At 39.5% G+C, this 26452-nt stretch overlaps 1 protein-coding gene across 8 annotated transcripts in view; it reads right to left on the bottom strand.

The window, feature by feature from the left end:
* The window catches only part of LOC125467036 (dixin-like), a 117646-nt gene continuing 91194 nt past the window's right edge, over positions 1-26452 (bottom strand). For 6 of the 8 annotated variants that reach the window (XM_048562372.2, XM_048562374.2, XM_048562373.2 and 3 more), the window contains 11 exons: positions 22245-22295; positions 21801-21905; positions 21521-21574; positions 20744-20836; positions 18220-18291; positions 11592-11675; positions 5951-6112; positions 4383-4449; positions 3950-4055; positions 2543-2651; positions 1-2179 (listed from right to left, as the gene is read on the bottom strand). In XM_048562372.2, the coding sequence (XP_048418329.1) occupies positions 2096-2179; positions 2543-2651; positions 3950-4055; positions 4383-4449; positions 5951-6112; positions 11592-11675; positions 18220-18291; positions 20744-20836; positions 21521-21574; positions 21801-21905; positions 22245-22295 (987 nt within the window). In that variant the 3' untranslated portion in view covers positions 1-2095. Of the gene's footprint in view, positions 2180-2542; positions 2652-3949; positions 4056-4382; positions 4450-5950; positions 6113-11591; positions 11676-18219; positions 18292-20743; positions 20837-21520; positions 21575-21707; positions 21906-22244; positions 22296-26452 lie in introns of those variants that run through there. The other 2 variants (XM_048562376.2, XR_007250547.2) reach the window with 2 other exon arrangements.

Below are 26452 nucleotides of genomic sequence, written 5' to 3'. Positions count from 1 at the left end.
ATACATATTTTATTGAAAATGCAGTCTTTTTTTAAAAACACCAGTATCTTTATATAGTCAATCCTCATCATAACAAACTTCATTTTTTTTCCTCTGGATGCCATCATATGGACTAATTGAGTTGATGCAAATCAAATAATCTTGGTTATAACAAAACAGTTTCTTATAATAGATATAAACTAAATACACTGCACCATTTGAAATGTTTAGTTCCGTTAAAACAAACTGCACAGCAGTAATTATTATGGCACTTACGCTAAATGTCTAGTACTATTGATGTCTTTTGACCATAGCGCCAGAACATATAATATCCAAAACAGTGGCAATACAAACCTTTTTTTTAAATTAAATAGCCCGTCGTGAAAAAGTAATTCAAATTTGATAAATATCCAATTATAAAAAGCTTACTGTTCCAGTTCCCAACAGATACAACTAAATTAGTTACATCCATATTCAGTTCTGGAGTTAATTTTATAAATCTCCAAACAGTGGTATAGCAGTCACATAATGGTCAATTTAAAAAAAACTAAACAAAAAACAGGAATACTGACTCTGAAAAGCAATCATACTTGAAACATTTGTGATATTATTATGATTTTTTTAAAATGGAACAGAATTACCAAGACAGAGAAATCCTTCAAAGACTGCACTTTTTCCAGAAATCTTAATCTAGAAATCCTATTTCTTCTTTACCTAACTTCTAATTTTCATTATTTAATTTTGTAGAAATCTGATCCTAAATGAGATCAATAAAATTCCACTTGGCTCTAAAGATCAAGGCAGTATCGCTTGCTGTATGTGACACATTTTGAAACCTGAATTGTTTATCTAACCAATGTATCACAGACCAATATATTTGTGTATGGCTCAGTTTCATTAAAGGGAGAACACACACACATGCATTATGCCTTTCATTCTGGGCAATCAAATTGCAAATAATAAATTGGCCTCATTACACACAAGACTAAAAATCCATACCTTTCTTGTAATCTTATTTTAAATGCATTTATGGCCTTCATAAATGCCAAATCTCCAGTAAGCTATTCTGTGACAGGACAGCAGGGGGAACTTGATGCTCACCCAACATTTCTTTTATTGATCGGAGAGAAGTCAGTACTTTCCGTTTAAACTTGCAAGTCAAAAATTTCAAGTTGACAAAAAAATCAGGAACATCAATTTAACAAGGCAGATAGTAGCCTTTGGTTTATATTTATTAAGGAATGAAGATAATGTCTTTGAGTGAGATCAAGAAAATATTTTGTCTCGACCTTGGTTAGAATCTTTTGGTTTAATTGTCTTACGAATGAATTTCACTATTCCTTCCTCCAGATCAACTATGCCTCTCATTTCCAAACAACCTCCTGCAGTTGGAAAGCAGAAAAGTCCACACCACAAAGCATGCTACTCTTAACAAAGGCACACTTACTGCAGATAAGGAAAACAACTGCAATTCGTCAGAGGTCCTACCCCAAAGCAGAAGGGGCACATTTCATTACTGTAAGGTCATCCCACCTGTCAGCAAAAAAGGTCATATTTAATCAAGCATTAATGCTCAAAACCATTCAGTTGAAAAGTCTTTGCTGTAATACCCAAATGCTCAATGTAACCAAATGATAAAGGTGATATTTATAGATTAGTCAAAAAAAATCATTTGACGTTATTATATAACTTAAAACTGGAGAAGTTATAACCCGAATTGAATTTGCTGCTAAGCTATAACAATTTACAGCTTCATATACCCCAAACATTGAGGTTGCAACGAACAAATATTCTATTGAAGTTGCTTTCCAAAATACTGATGTTAGCAAAATTCAACTTATTGCTTATGATAATGGAATTACAATTGTACATCAGTAGAGCAACTAACAAGTCATTCAGCTTTACAATGAATAATCTATTCTCATTAGCACAAGGCATCTGTTCTTCGGCAACTTTTGCACTAGGCTCTTCTTTCCAGTCCACGTTTGGTAGTTGGCACAACAACTGAAGGAAACCAAGGACATGACGACTTGAGTGGTATCTCGCTGTTCTTTGGTGGTTGTCCTCTTGCGATTAAAAATAAACACATCAGCCAAATCTGGGGAAGAGAATCAATCTACCTACTGTCTCCATGGCTTTCTTCAACCCAAGCAACTATTTTGCCTTCCCAACCAGGTACAATATCATCATCATGGAAAAGCTGCAGAAAGACAACAGAAATCAAGCTAAGATTTTAAAGTGTATGATTTTCATAATACCCTTATAGTGCTCTGTACATGCTAGCCAAACAAAAGTTTATTCCATATATTTTGCCATTTCTTTATCAATATACAGAAGCATATTTACAGAAAATAATCACCTTAGACAGCTACTTGAATATCAACATGTTTTCTACAGACCAAGCACAGAATGCATTTTATGTATTGGTGGCACACACACTTTCATGTTACAAAATACTTCACTGATCAATTGACCTGTCAAACTTCGAATAAGATAAAATCAGTAAGTAAGGAATAGCGTAATGTTATTTTCCAGAACATGATACCAATGAACAAATTTTTACCTCTTCCTTCACAGTACCAAATTCAGGATCCAGTGCCTTAAAGTGATATCTATAATTCCCTTCCCGATCTATTGCTGCTTTAAAATCTTTCAGAGTCACCTCACCAAGTCTGTAGGGATAAAGTTGATAATAAATTAAAGATATACAGTTCTGGGAAGGATTTTTTGGACTATTTTAAGTAACAGATTTTCCCTGATGCAGTACACGTACAGCTCAAAAACTGCTGATCTGGTAAAAGGGAAGTAGTGATGTATTAATGATGAGACAACATCAGAGGCCCAGGCTGATGACATGGTTTCAGATATCACCATGGCAACTGATGGGATTTGATTGCAATTAATAAACATGGAATTGAAAAGTTAGTCTAATGCTCTGTGGACTTGGATACAAACCACTGCATTTAAATTCAAATGAATAACTGTAGAATATAAACCCTGTTTCAGTGATGTTGACCATGTAACTAGCATTGATTATAAAAGCCAATCTTCTTCACTAATGTCTTCCAATAGAAGGAAATCTGCCATCCTTACCTGTTCTGATCAACATGCGACTCCAGATCCATTATGCTTTGGTTGCTTCTGCCCTCTGAAATGGCCCTGCAAGCCACTCAGTTCAGGAACAATTAGGGTCAGGCAATAAATGCTGGCCTTATTAGCAATACCCTCATCCCATGAAAGAAAATATATTTGGATAAGTACAGAAGTAGCTTAGGCTAATTGAGCTTGTGACTTTCTCCTATTTGTAAGATGCCTGTATGTTTCTTTCTTGGAAGTGGCTAAGATTAAGGATTCACATTTGGCGATATAAATGAAATTGCACCCCATCATTCCAGGGCTCAGCAAAATGAAAATTAAATACATGATATTCCTCCAGCAAAAAATTTCTAAAAAGAAGCTTCCTAAGGATATAGGACTCAAGCCTGCTGAGTTTCTCTCGCACTTTTGCCTTTATTTCATAGCAAACTCTAATTTTCTCACACCAACAATCCCTTTCATATGGCAATCCTGGATTTCAACAGAATTAGTGAAAGTCTTAGTGACTGCTTCAACGTGTAATTTTATTCAGATTGAAAACAACAGTTGCTGCAATAAACAGACAGAAAAAATTTAAGAAAATTAATTAGCGATAATGGGAACTGCAGATGCTGGAGAATTCCAAGATAATAAAATGTGAGGCTGGATGAACACAGCAGGCCAAGCAGCATCTCAGGAGCACAAAAGTGGGATGCTGCTTGGCCTGCTGTGTTCATCCAGCCTCACAAGAAAATTAATTAAGTATTTCTTCCAGAAATTACATTAATGTTTAAACAAGGTTTTTTTGTTAGTCCCTTCAAATTGGAGGAAACAGTCTTCCGTTAGTTTCAGCTTCCAAATATTCCTCTGGGCTAGTACAATATGAATTACTTACCTCTTTGGAATATTAACCATAAATGGTACAAGAGTTCGGTCTGTGAAATACAGCACCTTAGTGCAGACAGGACTGCTTGGACCAGGATTGTTGTGAGAATGAAGATCTGCCAAGAAAGAAAATTGATATTTTTTAAAAAGAAAAACCACATATTTTTGACATACAATGGCATCTACAGGAAGATAAATGGCCTACAGTAAATATGGGTACTACATTGTGGAAATATAACAGTTCATAAAATAAAATTTCACACAGCAATGACTTCAACAATGACACTGTGCCATGGAATCGCAGGATGACAAATTTAATTCTCTTCTTTCTCCATAAACAAAGTAGGAAAGTTAAAAAATCAAATCAACCTGCATGTTAGGTTCACAGTGTTCTCTATGCCCAAACAAACATTAGTCAGTGAATTGGCTGCTTCTGAACATACTGGAATTTGATGGCCAGGATTCTCTCTCCACATTTGCTTCTCTTCTTCCCAAATGTTTCACTGGAGTCTACAGATATGGATGAACGGAAATAGCAAAGTGTTAATACAGCAATTTGTAGGCTGGAGATTTCATACTGTATTCATCAGCCTGTCACCTTTCACATGTCGCTTTATTGAGCAAGTTTATTCCCTGATATCAGGAGGCTTTTCAAACCATGGTAGGAATTAGCTCTGACCCAAAGTCTGTCTTACCCTAACACCAAACTCACACGTGCATATTTTCCTGCAGGAGTCACCAGGAAGGCAACTATGACTGACATGTTTTCTCTCCCTATCTTTGGGGTCTTCAGACTTCTTACAATGGTTTCTTTAATTCAGTACAGACCAGGATGTGAACCCAGGATCTTGAGATCCTTACATTGCCTAGTGCTACATCAATTGCACCCTTATGTGCTGAGCCATCGTTTGTCTATACATAAACAATTAGCGCTATTATTTTCTTTCTGAAAACTAACTTTACTGAAAAAAGTAAACACATGCCCAAAACAATAATGTCAGGTTTGTATTTAAGGATATCAGTCTGAAAGTGAGGCAAGTACAAGAAAACATCAAATGAAGATTTGATTGCTGATTTTTAAGGATTCATTTGTGATAATAAAGTTTAAAAATTTAATAAAATCTAATAAAATTTTATGGACTATATTTTTCAGTCCATACACCAATCTCCACAGATGAAAAGTCAGTCACAAACTGACCAATTTTGAAAAAGGTCACCCCAAAATGTATAATAAGCTGAAGTTCATACTTCCGCCCCTCAAATTGAAGGAAGTCCCATAGTTCCAGTAGCACCAGAAGACATTAGTGGTACTGGTAGGAGGCCAAGGAAGAAATATTACTGACAACAGACAGGACAAATCCAGAGTTTTATGGCCAAAGTGGGCTTGGATTCCCTATCAGGAGGGTAGATTTAGAGCTCAGATGAGGAGGCATAAAGATGGATGGGCACTATCTTGTGCACGTTCCCAATCTCTGCACACCTGTCCAAACGCGTGTGTGCGCACACACACACCATTTGGTCAGTTCACTTTGCAATGAAGTATTTCAGAGGAATTCAATTCAATATTAAAGACAGTGCCTTCATAAACTAGATGGGGGGCCAATTTAGAAATTTATTCTACAATGATCCTTTAAAGATATATTTAAATTATAAAATAATTAAACGCAGTCATACTTCACTTAGTGACAAAGTAAAAATATATTGAACTAGTGGAGGTTGGAAATGAGGTTGTGTGATATTAGTAATGGTTCTTTCACACAATCACACACTACTTAACTAAAAGCTGTAGCTCATTTAAAGTGAACTTTTTAACAGCTTTGATAGAGTCTTAAACCAAAGAATTTCTTTTATTAATGCGCACACCACTAATATCCTAAAGCCCCATTTCAAGCAATGGTGTTTTAGTCTTCATTTCAAGAGGCCAAAAAATGTCTTTTTAAAAAAAATCAATCACTTAAAGAGGTCAACTGGAGGTTATATTTTTTAACACAGACTGAAACGACGTCCTTACTTTGTTGCCAACTCTCCCCTGTGTTTCGGCCACGTGCATTCGTTCTAATAAACTTGCAATTCCTTGCTCCAACGTGTCAATTGTGTGGTGCTGAGGGTCATGACCAGCAAAGCTACTTCGTAAACTGCGCAAAGAATCTCGGACTACTTGAAGGTCTTCTGTCTGAAAAGGAGATACAGCACAGAATAAAATGCACAATGCATAGCATATGAGCTGTGACTTATAAGATGAAAGTTAGCGTTTATTGGCATAAAAGCATTTTCCTCTCACTGTTACATACTAACAGTATCATGTGAACTATAGACTTTAACTTGGTTTGTAGTCAGAAGTTGAAAACAGCAATCTGTAACACCAGACAAAAATTGATTAGAGATAGTCAGCATGGTTTAGTGCAAGGAAAATCAAGTCTCACAAACTTGATTGAGTTTTTTGAGGAAGTTACCGAAAAGGTTGATGATGGCAGAGCAGATGATGTTGTTTATTTGGGTTTTAGTAAAGCCTTTGACAAGGTTCCATATGGAAAACTAATTAATAAAGTTAGGTCACATAGGATTCAGGGCGAGCTTGCCAACTGGATACATAATTGGCTTAACAACAGAAGACAGAGAGTAATGGCAGAGTTGTTTTTTGGACTGGAGGCCTGTGACCAGCAGCATTCCACAGGGATAGGTTCTGGGTCCTCTTTTATTTGTCATTTATACAAATGATTTGGATGAGAATATAGAGGCATAGTTAGTAAGCTTATGGATGACACCAAAATTGGTAGCATAGTAGATAGTGAAGAAGCTTTTTTAAGGTTTCAAAGGGATCTTGATCGAATGGGTCAATGAGCTGAAAAATGGCAAATGGGGTTCAATCTGGATAATTGTGAGGTATTGCATTTTGGTACAACAAGGGCAGGACTTGTACAATTAATGGTAGGGACTTGGGTAGTGTTGTGGAACAGAAATACATAATTATGTGCAGGTACATCATTCTTTGAAGTTTGCATCACATATGGACAGGATGGTTAAAAAAGGGATTTGGCACACTTGCCTTCATTGCTCAGTCCTTTGATTATAGGAGTTGGGATATTATGTTGGGGTTGTACAGAACATTGGTGAGGTCTCTTTTGGAACTTTTTAAAGAATCCCTACAGTGTGGAAACAAGTCATTTGGTCCAACAAGTCCATATTGCTCCTCAGAAGAGCATCCCACCCAGGCCTGTTCCCCTACCCCTGCATTTCCAATGTCTAGCCCACCTAACCTAAACATCTCTGGACACTGTGGGCAATTTAGTATGACCAATCCACCTACCTTGCACATCTTTGGACTGTGGGAGAAAATCATAGCACTTGGAGGATGCCCACGCAGACACTGGGAGGACGTGCAAAGTGTGCACAGTCGTCAGTGGATGGAATCAACCCAGGTCCCTGGCATTGTGAGGCAGCAGTGCTAACCAGGGAGCCATCGTGCTGCTTATTGATTGATTTATTGTCACGTGTACAAAGTACAGTGAAAAGCTTTGTTTACGAGCAGTACAGACAGATCATAGTAAACAAGGATGTACAGATCAAAAAGACTTAGACAGAGGCATACAGATCACATTGCACAGGGCGTGCGCTAGGGAAGATCAACATTAGCAAGATCAACATTATTTGAGGCTACAGTATCTATTCATTAGCCTAATAATTTGGAAGAAGTTGTTCCCGAACCTGTTCGTGCATGCATTCAGGTTTCTATATCTTCTGCCTGACAGAAGTTGTAAGAGATCATCACCAAGGTACGATAGGTCTTTGATGACATTAACAGCCTTTCCGCAGTAGCAAGCCGTATAAATCGAGTCCATGTTTGGAAGGCTGGCTTCCATGATGATCCGGGCTGTGTACACTATCTTCTGTAGTTTCTTACAGTCCTGGCCAGAGCAGATGCCATACCAGGCCATTATGTACATAGAACATAGAACATTACAGCACAGTACAGGCCCTTCGGTCCTCGATGTTGTGCCGACCTGTCGTACCTGGACAGTATGCTTTCAATTGTGCATCTGTAGAAGTTGGTGAGGCTCCTTAAGGAGGTGCCAAACTTATGAGCCACCTGAGGAAAAGGAGTTGTTGTGCCTTCTTGATTGTCGTATCTACATGCAAAGTCCAGGACAGATTGTCAGTTATCGTCACACTGAGGAACTTCACATTGTCCACCTCTCAACCTTTGTTCCACTGATGTAGATGGGGGCACGTTCTCCTCCTTTCTTTCTGAAGTTAGTGATCAGATCTTTAGTTTTGCTCAAATGCCAAAAATATCACATGGCTCTCAAACACAACAGGTAGCTTGCAATGAGTTACAAGACATAGTAATTTGGTAATAGGCGTTCCTTCTCTTGTTACCATTATAGCTCAGAATCTGGTGTATTGTAGGTAAATCACCTCAAGCTACCCTTAATTCGGCTACTTACTAAGAAACCTCACAGTCAATCAAATACTGAAACAATGGCTTAAAAACTTTATTGCACATAGCAACCAAAATAAAACACTCAAGCAAGCACATTAAGCCTCCAACTCAATCTGGCTATTACCCAATTAACAGTGGAATTCAGCTACAAAAGTGTCTGTCTCTGATGTCCAGGATTTGATCATTGTGCAATGTTGTCCTTCAAAGTTCTACTGAAGAAGAGTTCTGGTAGTGAAGGGTCTGGTATGGCTTCTCATCCTTCAGGTCTATGGTGTGACATGCATGGATGATCTTTGATCCAAAATATTAATTACTCTTTTGAAGTCTTTGGGTCTGTAGCTTGCCTCCATGTCAGAGGTAACTTCCTTGTCACATCTGGCATTGCCTTTTCTGTCTGAAGTCACAGCTTCCCCGTGAGTAACTTCTTTAATTCTTCTGCAGGGCAATTAGTTGTCCTTGTGGCATCAAGCAGCCAGTTACCAAGCAGATAGCAAAGCAGTTTTGTTTATGGAGCCTCAACTTGTTCTTTTCCCAGATATGGCTAATTGGTTTCAAATTCATGTAAAAAAAGGTCTTTGCCCTTTAATTGTTTATTCCAGAGAGAGTTATTGCTGCTTCTTTTAATCTATAAACAGTTATTAAAGTTTTGAAGTTTACAGCATCACAGATTCATCCAGCAAACATGTTAAGTGGAATTTAATGACCCTCCCTAGAAATGTTTGATGCCAGGAGAACACTGTCAGGTTGGAGGATGGAGTGTTGGGACCCTGCTACCTTCCCAGCTTCTCCCTGAAGAAGTCCATTGTGGGAAGGCAATGACTCATGAATGGCTTTCCACCTGAATCCAATTGAGGCCATTAAGTTAGCAATTACTTACACAAAGATTTATGCAAAGGTGTCAGAAAGCAACAACAGGGATTACTGATGAAGGATCAGATGAAAGGTTATCACAGCCTGAAATATTACCAAATGTTACCTGAACTCCATAAGATTATGTACCTTAAAGGCACTCCTGCCGAAAGCATTATTTGCCATTGCCCACAGGGCTAACCTGTAAATTACCCATCAGTCTGGTTTACTCCTGTTAGGATTGGATCCCCAAGCCAACCGTCACCTTCAACCTCATGATTAACTGATTGGGCTTCCCTGCTACATCCCACCGGGTTTCATGGTGGATAAATGCATCCCACCACACTCCTCCTTACTCCACTGTTAATGCTGAGGTCAGTCATTCGTAAAATGCTAACCAATCTCTCCGCTGGTGATCTTGCTCCACTTTGGCAGCAGCATTTAACAGTGTCTGGCATACAGCCAGGCCCACTTCCTTTCCAACAGAATCCAACATGAAGCCTATTCAAAAAGCTGCTATTTTAAGCTTTCCTCAAATGATCTGCCTTCTTTTTATTTTAGACTTTCAACATTTTAAATGGTTTGACTTTAACCTTCAGACAGTTACAATCTGACAAAAGATACACAACCAAAATTATTAAAAAGAGATTTACAAGAGCCAAAAAACTTTTTGTCTTAATCTCATCAAGACATAAACATAAGCAAACCAACTTTAAAAAAGGAATAACAAGCGAGTTTTGAGAAGATTTGTAGCTCAGGTTGAGGTTCTGGATGTGAGTTTGCTCGCTGAGCTGGAAGGTTAGTTTTCAGACGTTTCGTCACAATTCTAGGTAACATCACCAGCGAGCCTCCAACGAAGCGCTGGTGTTATGTCCCGCTTTCTATTTATCTGTTTAGGTTTCCTTGGGTTGGTGATGTCATTTCCTGTTCTTTTTCTCAGAGGATGGCAGATTGGCTCCGAATCAATGTGTTTGTTGATGGAGTTCCGGTTGGAATGCCATGCTTCTAGGAATTCTCGTGTGTCTGTTTGGCTTGTCCGAGGATGGATGTGTTGTCCCAATCAAAGTGATGTCCTTCCTCATGTGTATGTAAGGGTACGAGTGATAGTGGGTCTTGTTTTGTGGCTAGTTGACGTTCATGTATCCTGGTGGCTAGCTTTCTGCCTGTTTGTCCAATGTAGTTGACATTGGACAAACAGGCAGAAAGCTAGCCACCAAGATACATGAACATCAACTAGCCACAAAACGACAAGACCCACTATCACCTGTACCCCTACATACAGATGAGGAAGGACACCACTTTGATTGGGACAACACATCTATCCTAGGACAAGCCAAACAGAGACACGCACGAGAATTCCTAGAAGCATGGCATTCCAACCAGAACTCCATCAACAAACACATTGGCTCCGAATCAATCTGCCATCCTCTGAGAAAAAGAACAGGAAATGACATCACCAACCCAAGGAAACCTAAACAGATAAATAGAAAGCGGGACACAACACCAGCGCTTCGTCGGAGGTTCACTGATGATGTTACCTAGAATGGTGACGAAACGTCTGAAAACTAACCTTCCAGCTCAGCAAGAAAACTCACATCCACAAGGAATAACAATTTATGCAGCCTGAGAAGTTGATGTTGATTAGTTTGTATACAGATGTAGCAGGAATTACTATCTGTCTGTCTTCTTTTTTATATCCACATGAGCTTTTATACACAAGTAAAATTTTTTCTCTCCGTCACACATGGTATTTGTTCACTAGTTAACCATTACTGGTAAATGATTTTCTTAAATTTCCAAATAAATGCTGGGGGATGCAGCAGGGATTGGGTGTCTCCATGACCCTTTTCTCAGTGAAAACACTGCAATTAAAGAATTAGCTCCAACACAAATTGAATGGGCTTTACCTGTGGTTTTAAATCAACAATTAAAAATAATAATGTGTTGTGGAAGAGATTAACTGCTTTAGTATTACTTTTAATTTGGATTCTAGGAGCTTTGTGGTCTAAACTCCTAATATTCGTCCTGCTAACATGCTTTTGTCAGTGCAGTTGTGAATATCTACTTTTACATGAACTGTGGAAAACGGTTATAAAGAAAAGCCACAATACAATTGTTTTATCAGGTTTGTGACCCTTTTATTTCTAGCAGAGTTTGGACTGATGTTGACTGCTGGAATACTAGATATTTAATATGACATGATTGATATACAAATATGATGTCGTTACTCCATTTTTATCCAGAAATTATTCATCAAGGGCTACTAGGAAATCTTCGTGTAGTATATTTTTATCAAAATAAGTTCTACACATAAGAGACCAACAAATTTAACACTAGCATACTTTATCAAATTTATACTCACCCCTCTATATACTGGAGAAGTAGTTTTGCTCAAGGATTGGATGTAGCCATTACTCGCTAATGGTTTACTGGGATACCCAGACACCTAACAAAATGTAAACAAATCAAGGGCTCCTTATGCATGCATTATTCCACTTAAACATGACAGAATTAAAGTATTCCCATCCCAAAGACACCACACTCACTTTCACTGATTTACTCAAACATAACAATCCTGGTATGTACACGTTGGCTGGTATGTGCGGCAGATGGTGAAAACGGCTGAAAACCACGGTAGGGACATGGACACAATGGTCCTAATAGTTCCCTTTCTAATAGGAAGAACCACGAGGTTAGGACTGAAAATCAGTGAAATGAAGCCTGAAGACATTGATGCTTAGAGTCAGTCTCAGCAATTGAGACAGTGAAGACCACTACTGCGACTTGAGTGTAAAGGTCAGGAATTGCAACATTGATGTGGGCAAGTGTTTAAGGTTAGATTTTCGGGCCAGTTACAAGAAGTCCATCAGGTCTGCAGGAGGTAGGAGTAGGAGGCCACGATCAGTATTGCGAACACGCGGTGTCTTGCTATGAAGAAGATTCTGACAAAGAGTCAGCAGATTCAATATGATAACTATGTTTTCTCCCTACAGGTGATGTCAGACTTCCTCAGTTTCTGTCTTTGTTTCAAATCTCCAACATCCACAGTATTTGATTTAATTTTATGGGGCAGTTTTGTTGGATTGTCACAGTTGACAAAGGAGGAAAGATCTATGGAATGTTAAGGCTTTTGATAGACCTTGAGGACTAAGATGAATTTGTTAGGAATAATCAATCATCTAAGATAAGAACACTTGTGTATATACTCCCTTGTCAACAATTAATAAAATGCTTCATCTATATTTGAAGGAAAGATGAATAAAAGGGATAGTGGAAGACAGTTAAGTGTGAAGCAATTATGTGCTCTGGAAATGTTTGAATTCAGGCTCGCCATGCATCAGAGAGTGAAAATATTAAGGTATGTTACACAAATTACCCTTTCTCCTTTTCCTTTTAGGCATGGGACTAATGAAGATCATCTGAGATTTTATTTGATACTTGTGATGTCTGAATCCACTGACTTGGGCCAGAGAACAGACCTCATTATTTACAACTGTGAGTAAACAATTGAGAACACAGATGTGTTTAGTTTCTCACAATGTCTTGTTGTTACAAAACCCCTGGGGAACTGATTCCTCAAATAAGGCTTAAATTGCTGGTTGGGATGGGTTTTAAAAAACACAAGCAATGGCTGTAGTCATGGGATACACCAGCAACGATAATGTGCAGTTCAATTACAAGCAGATTCATTTGGACTGTGGTTAAAGGCAGAGATAACAATATACCCAATTAAATACAGTAAATTTTTTAGTTTGAGCTGGCAGGCCAAATAATTCAACTTCTTCATGGATAATGAAGCCTATCTTAGGGAAATAAAGGGTTAAAAGGGGAAAAACACTGGAAAGTGGATGTGATAAATGTCAGATCAGTCATAATCCTGTTGAATGGTGGGGAAGACTTGAAGGGATAAATGGCCTACCCCCGTTCCTATCTCCTATGGTCTTATTTCAATAAATCATTCATTAGATTTAAGACCCAAAAGTAAATGCTTATAATTTTTGTATAAGCATTTAGTTGTAGGTAACTTTAAAAGTACGAATTTTACTTAACAGAAAATAAAAGGACAGTTTCCCTATTCAACTCTAAACAGAACAACGATTGATAGCAATTATTAAAACCAAAGCCAAATTTCGTTAGAATTCTCATTTCTGCTTGTGATCAAATATTAAAACAATCACTTATTAGTTCATTGTGCCTTCTACAGTTGAGGCTGTGTAAAGTACTGCCTGGCAGATATCTAGGGTAATTGGCAAGAAACAATAACATGGAAGACTGTAAAGTTTATCTTTTACTGTTTCATTTTGTTTGTTAAAGGCTTACCCTAGGTTTAAGCAATGGTATTCCTTTGTATCAGATAACTGAAAACAATCCTGAATTAACTGCAGGCCTTATCACATGAATTAACAATGTTTCTGGCCCTAACGTACAGTTGGAAGTTCAACATCATAATGTTCCTTTGAAACTTTTGCTCTGGAACATTCAGAAGAATGATTAATTCGCTTGAGTATACACATTCCAATATGTGGCATATTTCTAAGACTTAAGCAGCATAAATTAATTGCTTTCATTTTATGCTGTCTCATCTTCTCAAAATGTTACTAGATTGGCTAATGTGGTACAATGTATTTCCTGGAAATGCCTGTTGTTCATCACTGAATACACATCAATAGATAACATATATAGAACTGATTAATGACAAATTAATAATTCAAATTCATTTCAGGATACTTTTCCTTGATTTACAGAGCACATTCTACAATATTTCCTACTAACAATATAAATCCACCAGCCCTGCGTCATTGATAACAAGGTGTAGAGCTGGATGAACACAGCAGGCCAAGCAGCATCATAGGAGCAGGAAGGCTGACGTTTCGGGCCTAGACCCTTCATCAGAAAATTTTGTTGTCTCAGATTCTCCAGCATCTGCAGTTCCTACTATCTCTGGTATAATACTAGCCCTGCATCATTAACCCTTTTGTAGGAGTCTTTTTTGAGAGAGAGATCAGTTAAAAATTCAATACCTATATTGATAAAACCACATGAAAGAAACATTGCACTCATCCTGCCACCAATGTTCCTTTGATAGCATTTTGCAAACTGGAGATGTCTACCACCTAAAAACCCAAGGGCAGCAGATATATGGGAATGCCACTAGCTGTAAGTTTTCTCCAGGCACACAGCAATCTAACTTGGAAATGCTTTATCATATCTTTCAGATTGTTCTAATGTACTTCATGGATTATTTTTACATGGAGTCCCCTTGTTTGTGCAGGCAAAAATGGCAGTCATTTTATGGAGACCAGTCTTCCAGAAACAGAAATAATTGACCGATTCATGTCTTTTTGATTCTGATCTGTTAGTGTTTTGTGGTGTAAAACTTGGCTCTGAGTTAATCTAAAGATGTTCTCATCTCCTGGTTCAGATAATTAGAATTATAACTATCACTTTGGTTATTACATTAGCCCTAGACAACTGCATTGAGATCACTTCCATGAATTAATTATTGATACCTTAGCATAACTAATTTATATGGAATAATATCTCAGAAGTTAGCTTTAAACAATATAATAACATGGCTAATATGGTGCTATTATTTAAGAAAGGTGCTAAGGAAAAGCCAGGAAACTACAGACCAGTGAGCCTGACATCAGTGGTGGGTGAGTTGTTGGAGGGGTTCTGATGGACAGGATTTAAATGCATTTGGAAAGGCAAGCACTGATTAGGGATGGACTTGTGCATGGGAAATCATGTCTCACTAATTTGACTAAGTTTTTAAAGAAATGACAAAGATGATTTATGAAGGCAGAACGATAAACGTCTATAAGGAGTTCAGCAAGGCATCCGACAAGATTTTGCATTGGTAGACTGGTTAGTGAGTTAGATCACGTTGAATCCGGGGAACTAGGCAACTGGATACAAAACTGGTTTGAAGGTATGAGACATAAAGTGGTACTAGAGGGTTGCTTTTCAGAGTGGAGGCCTGTGACCAGTGGTGTGCTGCAAGGATTGGTCCACTGTTTTTCATCATTTGTATAAATGATTTGGATGTAAATGTAAAAGATATGGTTAGTAAGTTTGAAAATATCACCAAAATTGGTGGTGCAGCAGACGATAAAGAAGGCTGAGTACAACGTGACCTTGATCGGATGGGCCTGGGAATGACAGGTAGAGTTTAATTTAGATAAATGTGAGGCAAGGTAAACCAGGGAGGTCTTTTACATTTAATGGCTGGGGACTGGGGAATGCTGCCAAACAAAGAGTAGGTGGGGATGCATAGTTCCTTGAAAGTAAAGTTGCACTTAACACAGTGGTAAAGAAAATATTTGGTACTTTGCCAACCTCATTGTTTCCCAACCCCGAATGGCCCTTTTCTATCTCCTTCCCAAAATCCACAAACCTGCCTGCCCTGGTCGACCCATCGTCTCAGCCTGCTCCTGCCCCACCGAACTCATCTCCACCTATCTGGACTCCATTTTCTCCCCTTTGGTCCAGGAACTCCCCACCTACGTCCGTGACACCACCCACGCCCTCCACCTCCCCCAGGACTTCCAATTCCCTGGCCCCCAACACCTCATATTCACCATGGACGTCCAGTCCCTATACACCTGTATTCCGCATGCAGATGACCTCAAGGCCCTCCGCTTCTTCCTGTCCCGCAGGCCCAACCAGTCCCCCTCCACCGACACCCTCATCCGCCTAGCTGAACTCGTCCTCACCCTCAACAACTTCTCTTTCCATTCCTCCCATTTCCTACAGACTAAAGGGGTGGCCATGGGCACCCGCATGGGCCCCAGCTATGCCTGCCTCTTTGTAGGTTACATGGAACAGTCCCTCTTCCGCACCTACACAGGCCCCAAACCCCACCTCTTCCTCCGTTACATTGATGACTGTATCGGCGCCGCCTCTTGCTCCCCAGAGGAGCTTGAACAGTTCCTCCACTTCACCAACACCCTCCAGCCCAACCTTCAGTTCACCTGGGCCATCTCCAGCACATCCCTCACCTTCCTGGACCCCTCAATCTCCATCTCAGGCAACCAGCTTGTAACTGATGTCCATTTCAAGCCCACCGACTCCCACAGCTACCTAGAATACACCTCCTCCCACCCACCCTCCTGCAAAAATTCCATCCCCTATTCCCAATTCCTCCGCCTCCGCCGCATCTGCTCCCACGATGAGGCATTCCACTCCCGCACATCCCAGATGTCCAAGTTCTTCAAGGACCGCAACTTTCCCCCCACAGTGGTCGAGAACGCCCTTGACCGCGTCTCCCGCATTTCCCGCAACACATCCCTCACACCCCGCCCCCGACACAACCGCCCCAAGAGGATCCCCCTCGTTCTCACACACCACCCCACCAACCTCCGGATACAACGCATCATCCTCCGACACTTCCGCCATCTACAATCCGACCCCACCACCCAAGACATTTTTCCATCCCCACCCCTGTCTGCTTTCCGGAGAGACCACTCTCTCCGTGACTCCCTTGTTCGCTCCACACTGCCCTCCAACCCCACCACACCCGGCACCTTCCCCTGCAACCGCAGGAAATGCTACACTTGCCCCCACACCTCCTCCCTCACCCCTATCCCAGGCCCCAAGATGACTTTCCATATTAAGCAGAGGTTCACCTGCACATCTGCCAATGTGGTATACTGCATCCAATGTACCCAGTGTGGCTTCCTCTACACTGGGGAAACCAAGCGGAGGCTTGGGGCCTCCAGCATCTGCAGTTCCCATTATCTCGGAGGCTTGGGGACCGCTTTGCAGAGCACCTCCGCTCGGTTCGCAATAAACAACTGCACCTCCCAGTCGCAAACCATTTCCACTCCCTCTCCCATTCTTTAGATGACATGTCCATCATGGGCCTCCTGCAGTGCCACAATGATGCCACCCGAAGGTTGCAGGAACAGCAACTCATATTCCGCTTGGGAACCGTGCAGCCCAATGGTATCAATGTGGGCTTCACCAGCTTCAAAATCTCCCCTTCCCCCACCACATCCCTAAACCAGCCCAGTTCCTCCCCTCCCCCCACTGCACCACACAACCAGCCCAGCTCTTCCCCTCCACTCACTGCATCCCAAAACCAGTCCAACCTGTCTCTGCCTCCCTAACCTGTTCTTCCTCTCACCCATCCCTTCCTCCCACCCCAAGCCGCACCTCCATCTCCTACCTACTAACCTCATCCCACCTCCTTGACCTGTCCGTCTCCCCTGGACTGACCTAAACCCTCCCTACCTCCCCACCTATACTCTCCTCTCCACCTATCTTCTTTTCTCTCCATCTTCGGTCCGCCTCCCCCTCTCTCCCTATTTATTCCAGAGCTCTCACCCCATCCCCCTCTCTGATGAAGGGTCTAGGCCCGAAACATCAGCTTTTGTGCTCCCGAGATGCCGCTTGGCCTGCTGTGTTCATCCAGCCTCACATTTTATTACCTTGCCTTCAATGGTTAGTGCATTGAGTATAGGAATTAGGATGTCATGTTGCAGAAGCACAGGATACTGGTGAGGCCACTTTTAGAATATCGCATTCAGTTCTGGTCTCCCTGATATAGGAAAGATTTTGTGAAACTTAAATGGTTCATAAAAGATTTACAAGGATGTTGCCAGGACAGGAAGGTTTGAGCAGTGGGGAAGAGTCTAAATGGGCTGGGGCTTTTTCTGCCCTGGAGTGTCGGAGGCTGAGCAATGGCCTTACAGAGGTTTGTAAAATCATCAGGGGCACAGGTAGTGTGAACAGTCAAGGTCTTTTTTCCCCCAAGGTACAGGAGTCGGAAACTAGAGGGCATAGGTTTAAGGTGAGAGTGGAAAGATTTAAAAGGGACTGGAGGGACAACATTTTCATACAGATTGTGGGTGTATGGAATGAGCTATCATAGGAAATGGTGGAAGCTGGTACAATTACAACATGTAAAAAGGCATCTGGATGAGTACATGCATATGAGTTGGACTGAAGGGTCTGTTTCTGCACTGTATAACTCTATGACTTTATACCTCTTCTTCATCTCTGTTCAACAACTGTTGAAGAAGTAGATCTTTTCGTTCCAAGTCCTTTTGCAAGTCATTCTGAAAAGAATGATACAATTTAAAAAAGAAATCAAAAATCAGAGCAGCATAGAAATGCTCACAAAATAATGTATAAACCTTGATGTTAGCATTTTATTTCACGAGTTAGTTATTGGATGAACTGTTAGTTTATGTTGCAGAATAATGCCAGCAGCATGGGTTCAATATCCACACCAGCTGAGGTTACCATGAAGAACTGTCCTTCTCAATATCTTCCATTGCCCAAGACGTGGTTACCCTTGGGTTAACATCACCAGTAGTCTCTCTCTTTCTAGTGAGAGAACAACCCTATGGTCCTCTGAGAATATGAAAACTTTATGTTGATTTATTTAGACTGGAGCAACCAAAACATTGAGTTTAATCCAGCTTTACCATATCTCCAAGCCTTCTTTATCACCAGAGTTAACACTGACAATAATATTCTGGCTAGCGATACAAGGACTAATTACAATTGTTATTTTGTAGTCCAGTCAGGGTTAACCACATGGAAAAGAACAGGGATGCAGATTGGGAATCTTTTGGTGTCTGTGCATCAGCACAACCATTCACTTCAAAATGCTGCTGAACATTATGATAGGGGCAAATGTTTTGATAAAATATTGGTGTTGGGCAGACGGCTGCAAGAGCAATTAGAAAACAAAATCTTAAGGGTGAGTGGAACAATGATAAGCTCATGAATGCAGATTAGAAAGAAAAATTAGAGTAGACACTTTCGATTCGACACCTGTTTGTCTCTTTTCAGTTCTATACTTTGGTATTTTCTTTATTCATTCACAGGATGAGGGTGTCGCTGGCCAAGCAGCACTTATTTCCCATCCCTAATTGCCCAGAGGGCAGCTGAGTCAACCACACTGTCGTGGGTCTGGACTCACATGTAAGCAAGACCAGGTAAGGATGGCAGTTTCCTTCCCTAAAGGACACTAAATGAACCAGATGATATTTTCCAACAATCAACAATGGATTCACAGTATTAGACTCTTATTTCCAGATATTTATCGAATTCAAATGCCACCATCTGCCATGGCGTGATTTGAACCCAGGTCCCCAGAACATTATCTGACTCTCTGGATTAACGGTCCAGCAGTAATACCACCAGGCCATCGTTTCCTCCAGAATTATTTTCTCTCGTGCTTTTTCATTTTCTCTATGAAGGATTTATATTTGTTTTATAATGCAGCCTGACAGCACGCATTACATAGCTTACGTGGAACAATAATAATTTATTTGCTAATCAGTTACAAAGCAGAAAGCTGAGATAACAAGGTGTAGAGCTGGACGAACACAGCAGGCCTAGCAGCATCAGGGGAGCAGGAAGGCTGACGTTTCGTGCCTAGACCCTTCTTCAGAAAAGTCAGCCTTCCTGCTCCTCTGATGCTGCTTGGCCTTCTGTGTTCGTCCAGCTCTACACCTTGTTATCTCAGATTCTCCATTATTTGCAGTTCCTGCTATCTCTGAAACAAAGCAGAAAACCACTGGAAAAATAAATAATTCTATTTACTAGGTCCTTACTCAGTTAAATAGCAGCCATACTTTTCCTGGAAAGTTCAATTCCCTTCTATAATGCAAATGCAGAAATCTGACTGTTACAGCGTAGGTGATGACAAGCTTAATTTTTTGTAAGGGTAATGGAAAACTGGAGCAAATCTGTTCACTCCTTTGGGCTGATTTGCAACATAAGGAGCTCTTCCTTGCTATAAATGACTGCATTTTATGCTTCGTTAATAATGGTATGCACTGTAAGCTCATTCTTTTGCAGCACATTCTGGGCCATTATAATTGCTACATATTAATTATAGCACTATCTAATAGAAAGGATCAGGTACATCATTACTGTAATCACCAAGGAGCAATTTCCATGGTTGAAAATAATTGAAAGTAGGATAAATAGCATTTTAAGCAAGTTACCACTCATTGAAATGCTATAACATTGAACACTGAACAATTACTTAATAGATAGCTTGTCATGCAACTGATACAGTTCAAAGTTTTGTCTCAACAATCTAAAACTAACGTGCCATGAAAATCTGTTGAATGCATGGCAAACTTATTCATTGATTATAAACATGTTGTCATTATCAGCAAGTGATGAATTGCTAAGTAATTCCACACCATGAACAGAAAGCATGTTTCTGGTCTTTTTTGATACTGAAGTCTTTTTGTAGTTCAAAGTACATTTGCCTTATTGTTTACCTTTTACCAAATAATTGTGATGTTCAAAAAGAAAGAAATGTCAAAAATTGTAGAATATTATTAAATTTATGAATTAGATCACAAAAGTAGATTCATAGATTGCACTTGGGTTTATTTTGTTTTAATACCATTTAATCCTTAATATCTTTAGGACAGTACAGGTTATTTCAGTGAATATTTCATACTTTTTTCAAAGTCTGAAATGTAAATTCCATACCACCCAAGGTCTCAAATGTAACGCATTCCACCTCCTTTCCAATACCTTTAAATGAGTGGCTTCTGTTAGTTTCCGCAAAGTATCATCCAGTTTGGCCTGCTGCTGCTGAAACAGTCGATCCTTCTGGCCCAATTCTCTCTACAAGAAAGTACAATCGACCACAAATTAAGATAGACTTGCATTTAAATGGCATCTTAACATACTTCTCAGAAAAATCTCAAAGCTCTCAATACGCAATTAAATAATAGTTTGGGCTGTTATATATGCAAACATGGGGGCATTTTGCAAGGCTGCACAATTGAATGATTCAATTAATTAATTATTGTAGTAAAGGCTAAGGGTGCAATCTTGCTGAGGACTCATGAACGAATCATTTCTGAAAAGTGTCAGAGATGTGTAATTACGCCTGAACTTCTGAAACAGAAAGAGCAACAAAATATTCAAAGGGGAGCATCTGCCAAAATCAACAACCCTTTCAGCACTGAATCAGAATATCAGCGAACATTATCTTCCTACCAGTGGGAAATATAATGGCACCACATCCACCAGTAAAACCAGTAAGGTGTTCAAAATAACTGTTACACTAAATTTTATACATGCAGCTTTGTGACAAACATAACAGACAAAAAAAACACAAATAATATAATTTACATTCCAGTTATATTGTAATGTTTTTAATGAACTACAGTTGACGTGTAGATTCTCTCTGCTCCATTGTTGATGCCAATGAGATTGTTTCACAATAATTGAACCTAATACTGTGCATATTGTTTGATTCTAAAAATGCAATTATTTATCAGCGAAATTTTCAGTGAGCCTTACTTTAAATTCCCCAAGAAGCCTGTTCCTTTCTTCAGTCTTCCTTTGTAGGTCAAGCTAGCAATAGAAAACAAAGGTGACAGAAGTAACTTTTGTAGCAGCCATCTCATTAAAATCAATAAAGAAAGAAACGATCACAAGATACTTGTACATTTCCACTAACAAGATGCAAAATCATGCTGGTACAAACCTTGGTATAAATTAATGTGTACGGCTACAGGTCTTATTTCCTACAAATGCAAGCAAGCAGATCACAATGACAGACAGAAAGCTAGATCCTCACATTTTCACTCAGTAGCTCATCTTTTGCCATGCTTGCTCGCAGCAATTCCTGTTTTAGCTGAAGGATAGAGCTTTCCTGCTGCGCCATCCGATGCTGCAATGCATCCTGGGGGAAAAGTATTTCAATGAGGTGGGAAATAGTCATCTGCATCCACAGTCATTATAATCTCTCAACAAATTATGGCGTGTACTCTCATTCAAATGTCATTAAATCCTTCTGAAATACAGGAAGAGAATCATTTAAATCCTCCACTATTACAGCAGCACTAATTTGCCACATAATTCTACTTTGCTGTGAAATATAATTTTAAACTAAGATCCTCTAAAAATGCCAAGATAATAGATTGGGACTCAAGTTATGCTTGAGTCCTCAGTTGATGACATAAATTAAGCCATGAGTAACGGGCCCATTTATATGTGAAGATTAACTACACTTTGACCTTACCTTTACTCCCTGCAGATTCCTGGTTTCTTGTTTGTATTTTAATAGTTCCCTCTATAATTAAGAAAAAAACACATTTGAAAAAAAGAAATTTTTTTCCTTCCCCAATGTACAACATTCATTCTGTACCAATCATGGCTAACGAAATTTCAGAGAATATGCTGTTGGTGGGTTAAGGCAAAATCAGCAGCACTGCCACATAAATACAACCCAAAAGGAACTGCTCACCTGCAATTTTGTTCACCTCCAACTACTACAAGCCCACAATTGTGCCTCCTTCATTCTGGCTATGGACTTCCAATACTGGAAGAAGGACTAAAAAGGGTTAATAATGCTACCCAATGTAGGTGGGCTGCATGCAGCCAACGGCAGCAAAAATAACAACAGTGGATCTGTAGGAAAGCATCACCACCAACAGTCCTGTGTGTTTTCTGGTGATTATCTGTCTGATTACTGAAGTGCAGTTAAACAACTTCCAATGTGTGTCCGTGCCTTTGCCAGTGCATCACTTGCACTATTACAATGCATCTCAGCAATCTTGAATGTTAACAAAGTATAATTCAGACCAGCAGGCTGTGAGTTATGATCCTGCATGCAAATAGCTACTGTTACATAATTAAGATTCAATCAGGAAATCGTGAACTAGAAATAATGGACCCACCAAGCGCTTAGACCATGCCCTTTCTACTGACCTGTTCTCTACGGGCCCTGGCTAAGATGCCAACTAGATTGTCAGCCCCTGAGCTTTATTGAAGTCTTTAATTATCCAATGAATAAGCAATAAAAGGCCTCTATCCACTCTGGGATAAAGTTGTGGTTTTCTACCAAACAAGGTTGCCCTCTGTGCATCAGGTCACCTCCCCACCCCTTCCAACGTGTTGTTCTTCCCTTTGTTCCTCTCCAAATACCTAACCCTAACCTAAAACCGAGCCCCTCACTTTCTATGCCATGCCTGGGCTCTCCAAACCCTCTTAATCAAAAAAGCCCAGGATGTACCTACCTCTGGTCACAGCGAGTTTCTTCAGGGGCGACTGCTTACAGTCCCAGCAGTGCCCATTAATGAACTCTCAGGGTGGGTCTTCTTGCCCAGTCACGGGTTAGAAGTTCAACCTTTAACCTGTTTAGATCACCTCCTCTCCAAAATATCCCTCCCCCAGGGAATCCAGCCATGGGAAGTTTTACATTTGTTCTTCAGTTGTGACATCTCCAGCAATGCCAGCATTCACTGGTACTCTTAATTACCCATTAACAGGTGTCAGTGAGCCAGCAGTTCCCATTATCTCTCAGCTACTATTACTTGCTGGGTTACTTCAGCTGACAAAATCAGATACAGCCACTGTAGTGTATGTCCAGAGTCCGATGTAGGTCAAACAGGTCAGATTTCACTGACCTGAAGGGTATTAGTGAAGTAGGTGGATGATAACACTGATCTGATAGATTTATAATCATTAATAATGATTATAAAGAAGATTTATTTATCAATGAATTCAAATTCCACCATCTGTCATAGTGGCTCCACAGTATCAGTTGAAGCCTCTGAATTACTATCCCTGTAATGTTACAACTATGGTACAATTCCCAATCAACTAAATTCACAGTAATTATCCTCAAAATCATTGAGATTTAGAAACTGTTCAGAATAAAATGTATCATCAAAAAGATAACCCTATATAAAAATAAGCAATAATGAACATTTATAAGAATTATACATCAATTTGAACCAAAAACATGAGAATCCCAGCCTCTGTGGTGAATAGAAAGTGAGATAATTTGAATAATTTCTTTTAATATTCTCCTGCATTTGCTAGAGAATGTCTTCCCTCTGATTCTTTGAAATGGTTCAAGACTTACAGGGTGCTTATTTGTAAAATAATAAATTACCCATTCCTTGCAATGCTGTCATTTTGACAATGCTGCTAAGCTACCTGAGTACATATGAAAGATGCTTCCTAGAAATTATGCTGCGCGATATTAGCGACTTATTATAGCAAATAGTTTAAATAGTTCAGATAAAACAGCTAACAGAAGAATTTCACGTAAAAATGTCAAGCATTTACACAAAAATGTTACAAAAGTAAACTGTAGACTGTAGAAATGCATCAGATACAACATTACTCCTCCGACTGATTTCAGAAAATAATACAATATGTACGCACTGTTGTTTGCCTAGAGAGTCAAATCCCTTTTTACGAACTTGCATAAGCCATGTGATGAGTCTTAATTACAAACAACATGAGTTGAAAGGCTGTGCTGTATCACTGAAAAATTTATGCATTATTCAATTGCTGCACTTCTACGATAATTCCTTCCCCTTCATTTAAGACACTTTTGTTACAAAATTTTGCTGCAGCAAGAAATGTGATATGCATGTAGTGATCCTGTTGACAAACCAACCTTTTTTAGATCATTGAACTCGTGATATCAACTTGGAGTTAGTGTAATTGTACCACTAAGCAAGTTGATATTCATTATTAGAGATGTTATCAAGTTTGAATACTATTTCTACAATCAATGCTACTTGATGTTATTTATACATATTTGCTAATGTTAACCCAATGTTTACCTGTCACAGGTAAAATCTGTAATTGAATTCAGGTTATTAAAGTTTGTGTCTGATACTCCGACTCAAGACTGTATATCAGTCATCAGTGTGCTCTTAAGGCTAGTGATGTTACGGTCTGAAACACAAAATCCAGACTTGAATTAATGCAACTCTCAAATAGATTCTGCCCGATAATTAAGGGAAAGAGTACTTTGTGGTATTGCTCAGTGTGACCATTTAATATTCTGCATTTACACTGAATCACATTAGGCATCTGGGATTCCGCAAATGCTGAAGCCATGCAATTGAATGGGGAGACTGCAGGGCCCAGGAGAGAGGGTGAAATGATGCAATGGTGCTAATCACCAGCGTGTGCTCCCTAGGGGAGCCAGACTCATTGACCACACAGCAAAACTCAAAACACATGGCAGGGATGGATAAATTCATCCACAAAATGCCAAGGGAAATTCAAGCACGAGACCGCCACAAGTTGTATGGACAGAATCCCTGAGGACCAACTCGTACAATCACAGTTTGTGCTGCTGATAGTCTGTGAAAATGTGCACAGAAGTGGGAAGTCACATTGGGTGCGTTTTGCATCAGGAGCCATGCAATACAGGTCCACATGTTAGTCCACCATATTACACCAATCCCTGAGCTCACTCCCATAGTACAGATGTAGGCAAGCACTAAAAGAGACTGCATGCCCACTATACGCAAATAAATAATGAAAGGGTCAATTGAGCTTGTTAAAATAGTTCCAAATATCACACAATTGTTCAAAATGTTATACTGTCCATATGATAGATTAAATCATAAAATAGTTCAAGACAGTGGAAAGAAAGGAGGGATACAATCACTGAAAGGTGCACACTAAATATGACTATTATATTTTAAATTGTAGCTTTACTATGAAATAAGTTCAACATAACCTACGGTTTTTGTATTTACTACGTGCAAGACCAAATTTTTTTGCCATCTTTATGGATTTAACTACTTACACTGTCATGGTTAATGGCCTGATAACTACACGCAAAGTCCCTCTGCAAGTCTGCTCCAATTAAAATTTTACCATTTCTGGTGCCCTTTCCTTCCCTGTTCTCATTTCTGAAATGTTACACAAAATTAGAAGGAAAATAAAAGAAAATGAATTGTTCACCTACCAAAAATGTATTTTTGATGGAAACAAATGTCTAATCTAGAACAGTTTTTAACATATTTCTCTGGGATTATTCAACAAGGAGAGGAAAACTAGGCCAAACTTCATAAATGATCATCTTTTCGGGTCAACTTAAGTTAAGTTATCAAAACCATAAGTTATAAATCTAGATGAACAAATGACCATGTGAAATATAAATTATGAGAACAATAGAATGAACAGAATTGTTTGGGTATAAAAATGTAGACTGCAATGATATAGACTGATATCAATGTCCTGGAAGTTTCTTCTATACTGTTCCAAGGGTCAAAAGAAAATCAGCTTTTATTTGTTAATCTGTGTCTGCCCAATATCAGCTTTGTGCAAACATGGGGGAACTGGGTATTCTGTTGCGATGGGAAGGGGGCAAGGGCTGAAGCACAGATGATGGGATGGATGTGATTGAGGACCCTGTCAACCACAGAAGGTGGCAAACCATGGTTATGGAAGAAGGAAGCCATGTTAGCAGCG

The sequence above is a fragment of the Stegostoma tigrinum genome, chromosome 32 (genome assembly GCF_030684315.1).
Source record: "Stegostoma tigrinum isolate sSteTig4 chromosome 32, sSteTig4.hap1, whole genome shotgun sequence".
NCBI classification, from domain to species: Eukaryota; Metazoa; Chordata; class Chondrichthyes; order Orectolobiformes; family Stegostomatidae; genus Stegostoma; species Stegostoma tigrinum.
Note: the sequence above shows the minus strand (reverse complement) of the source record. Positions and strands in the feature narration are given on the sequence as shown.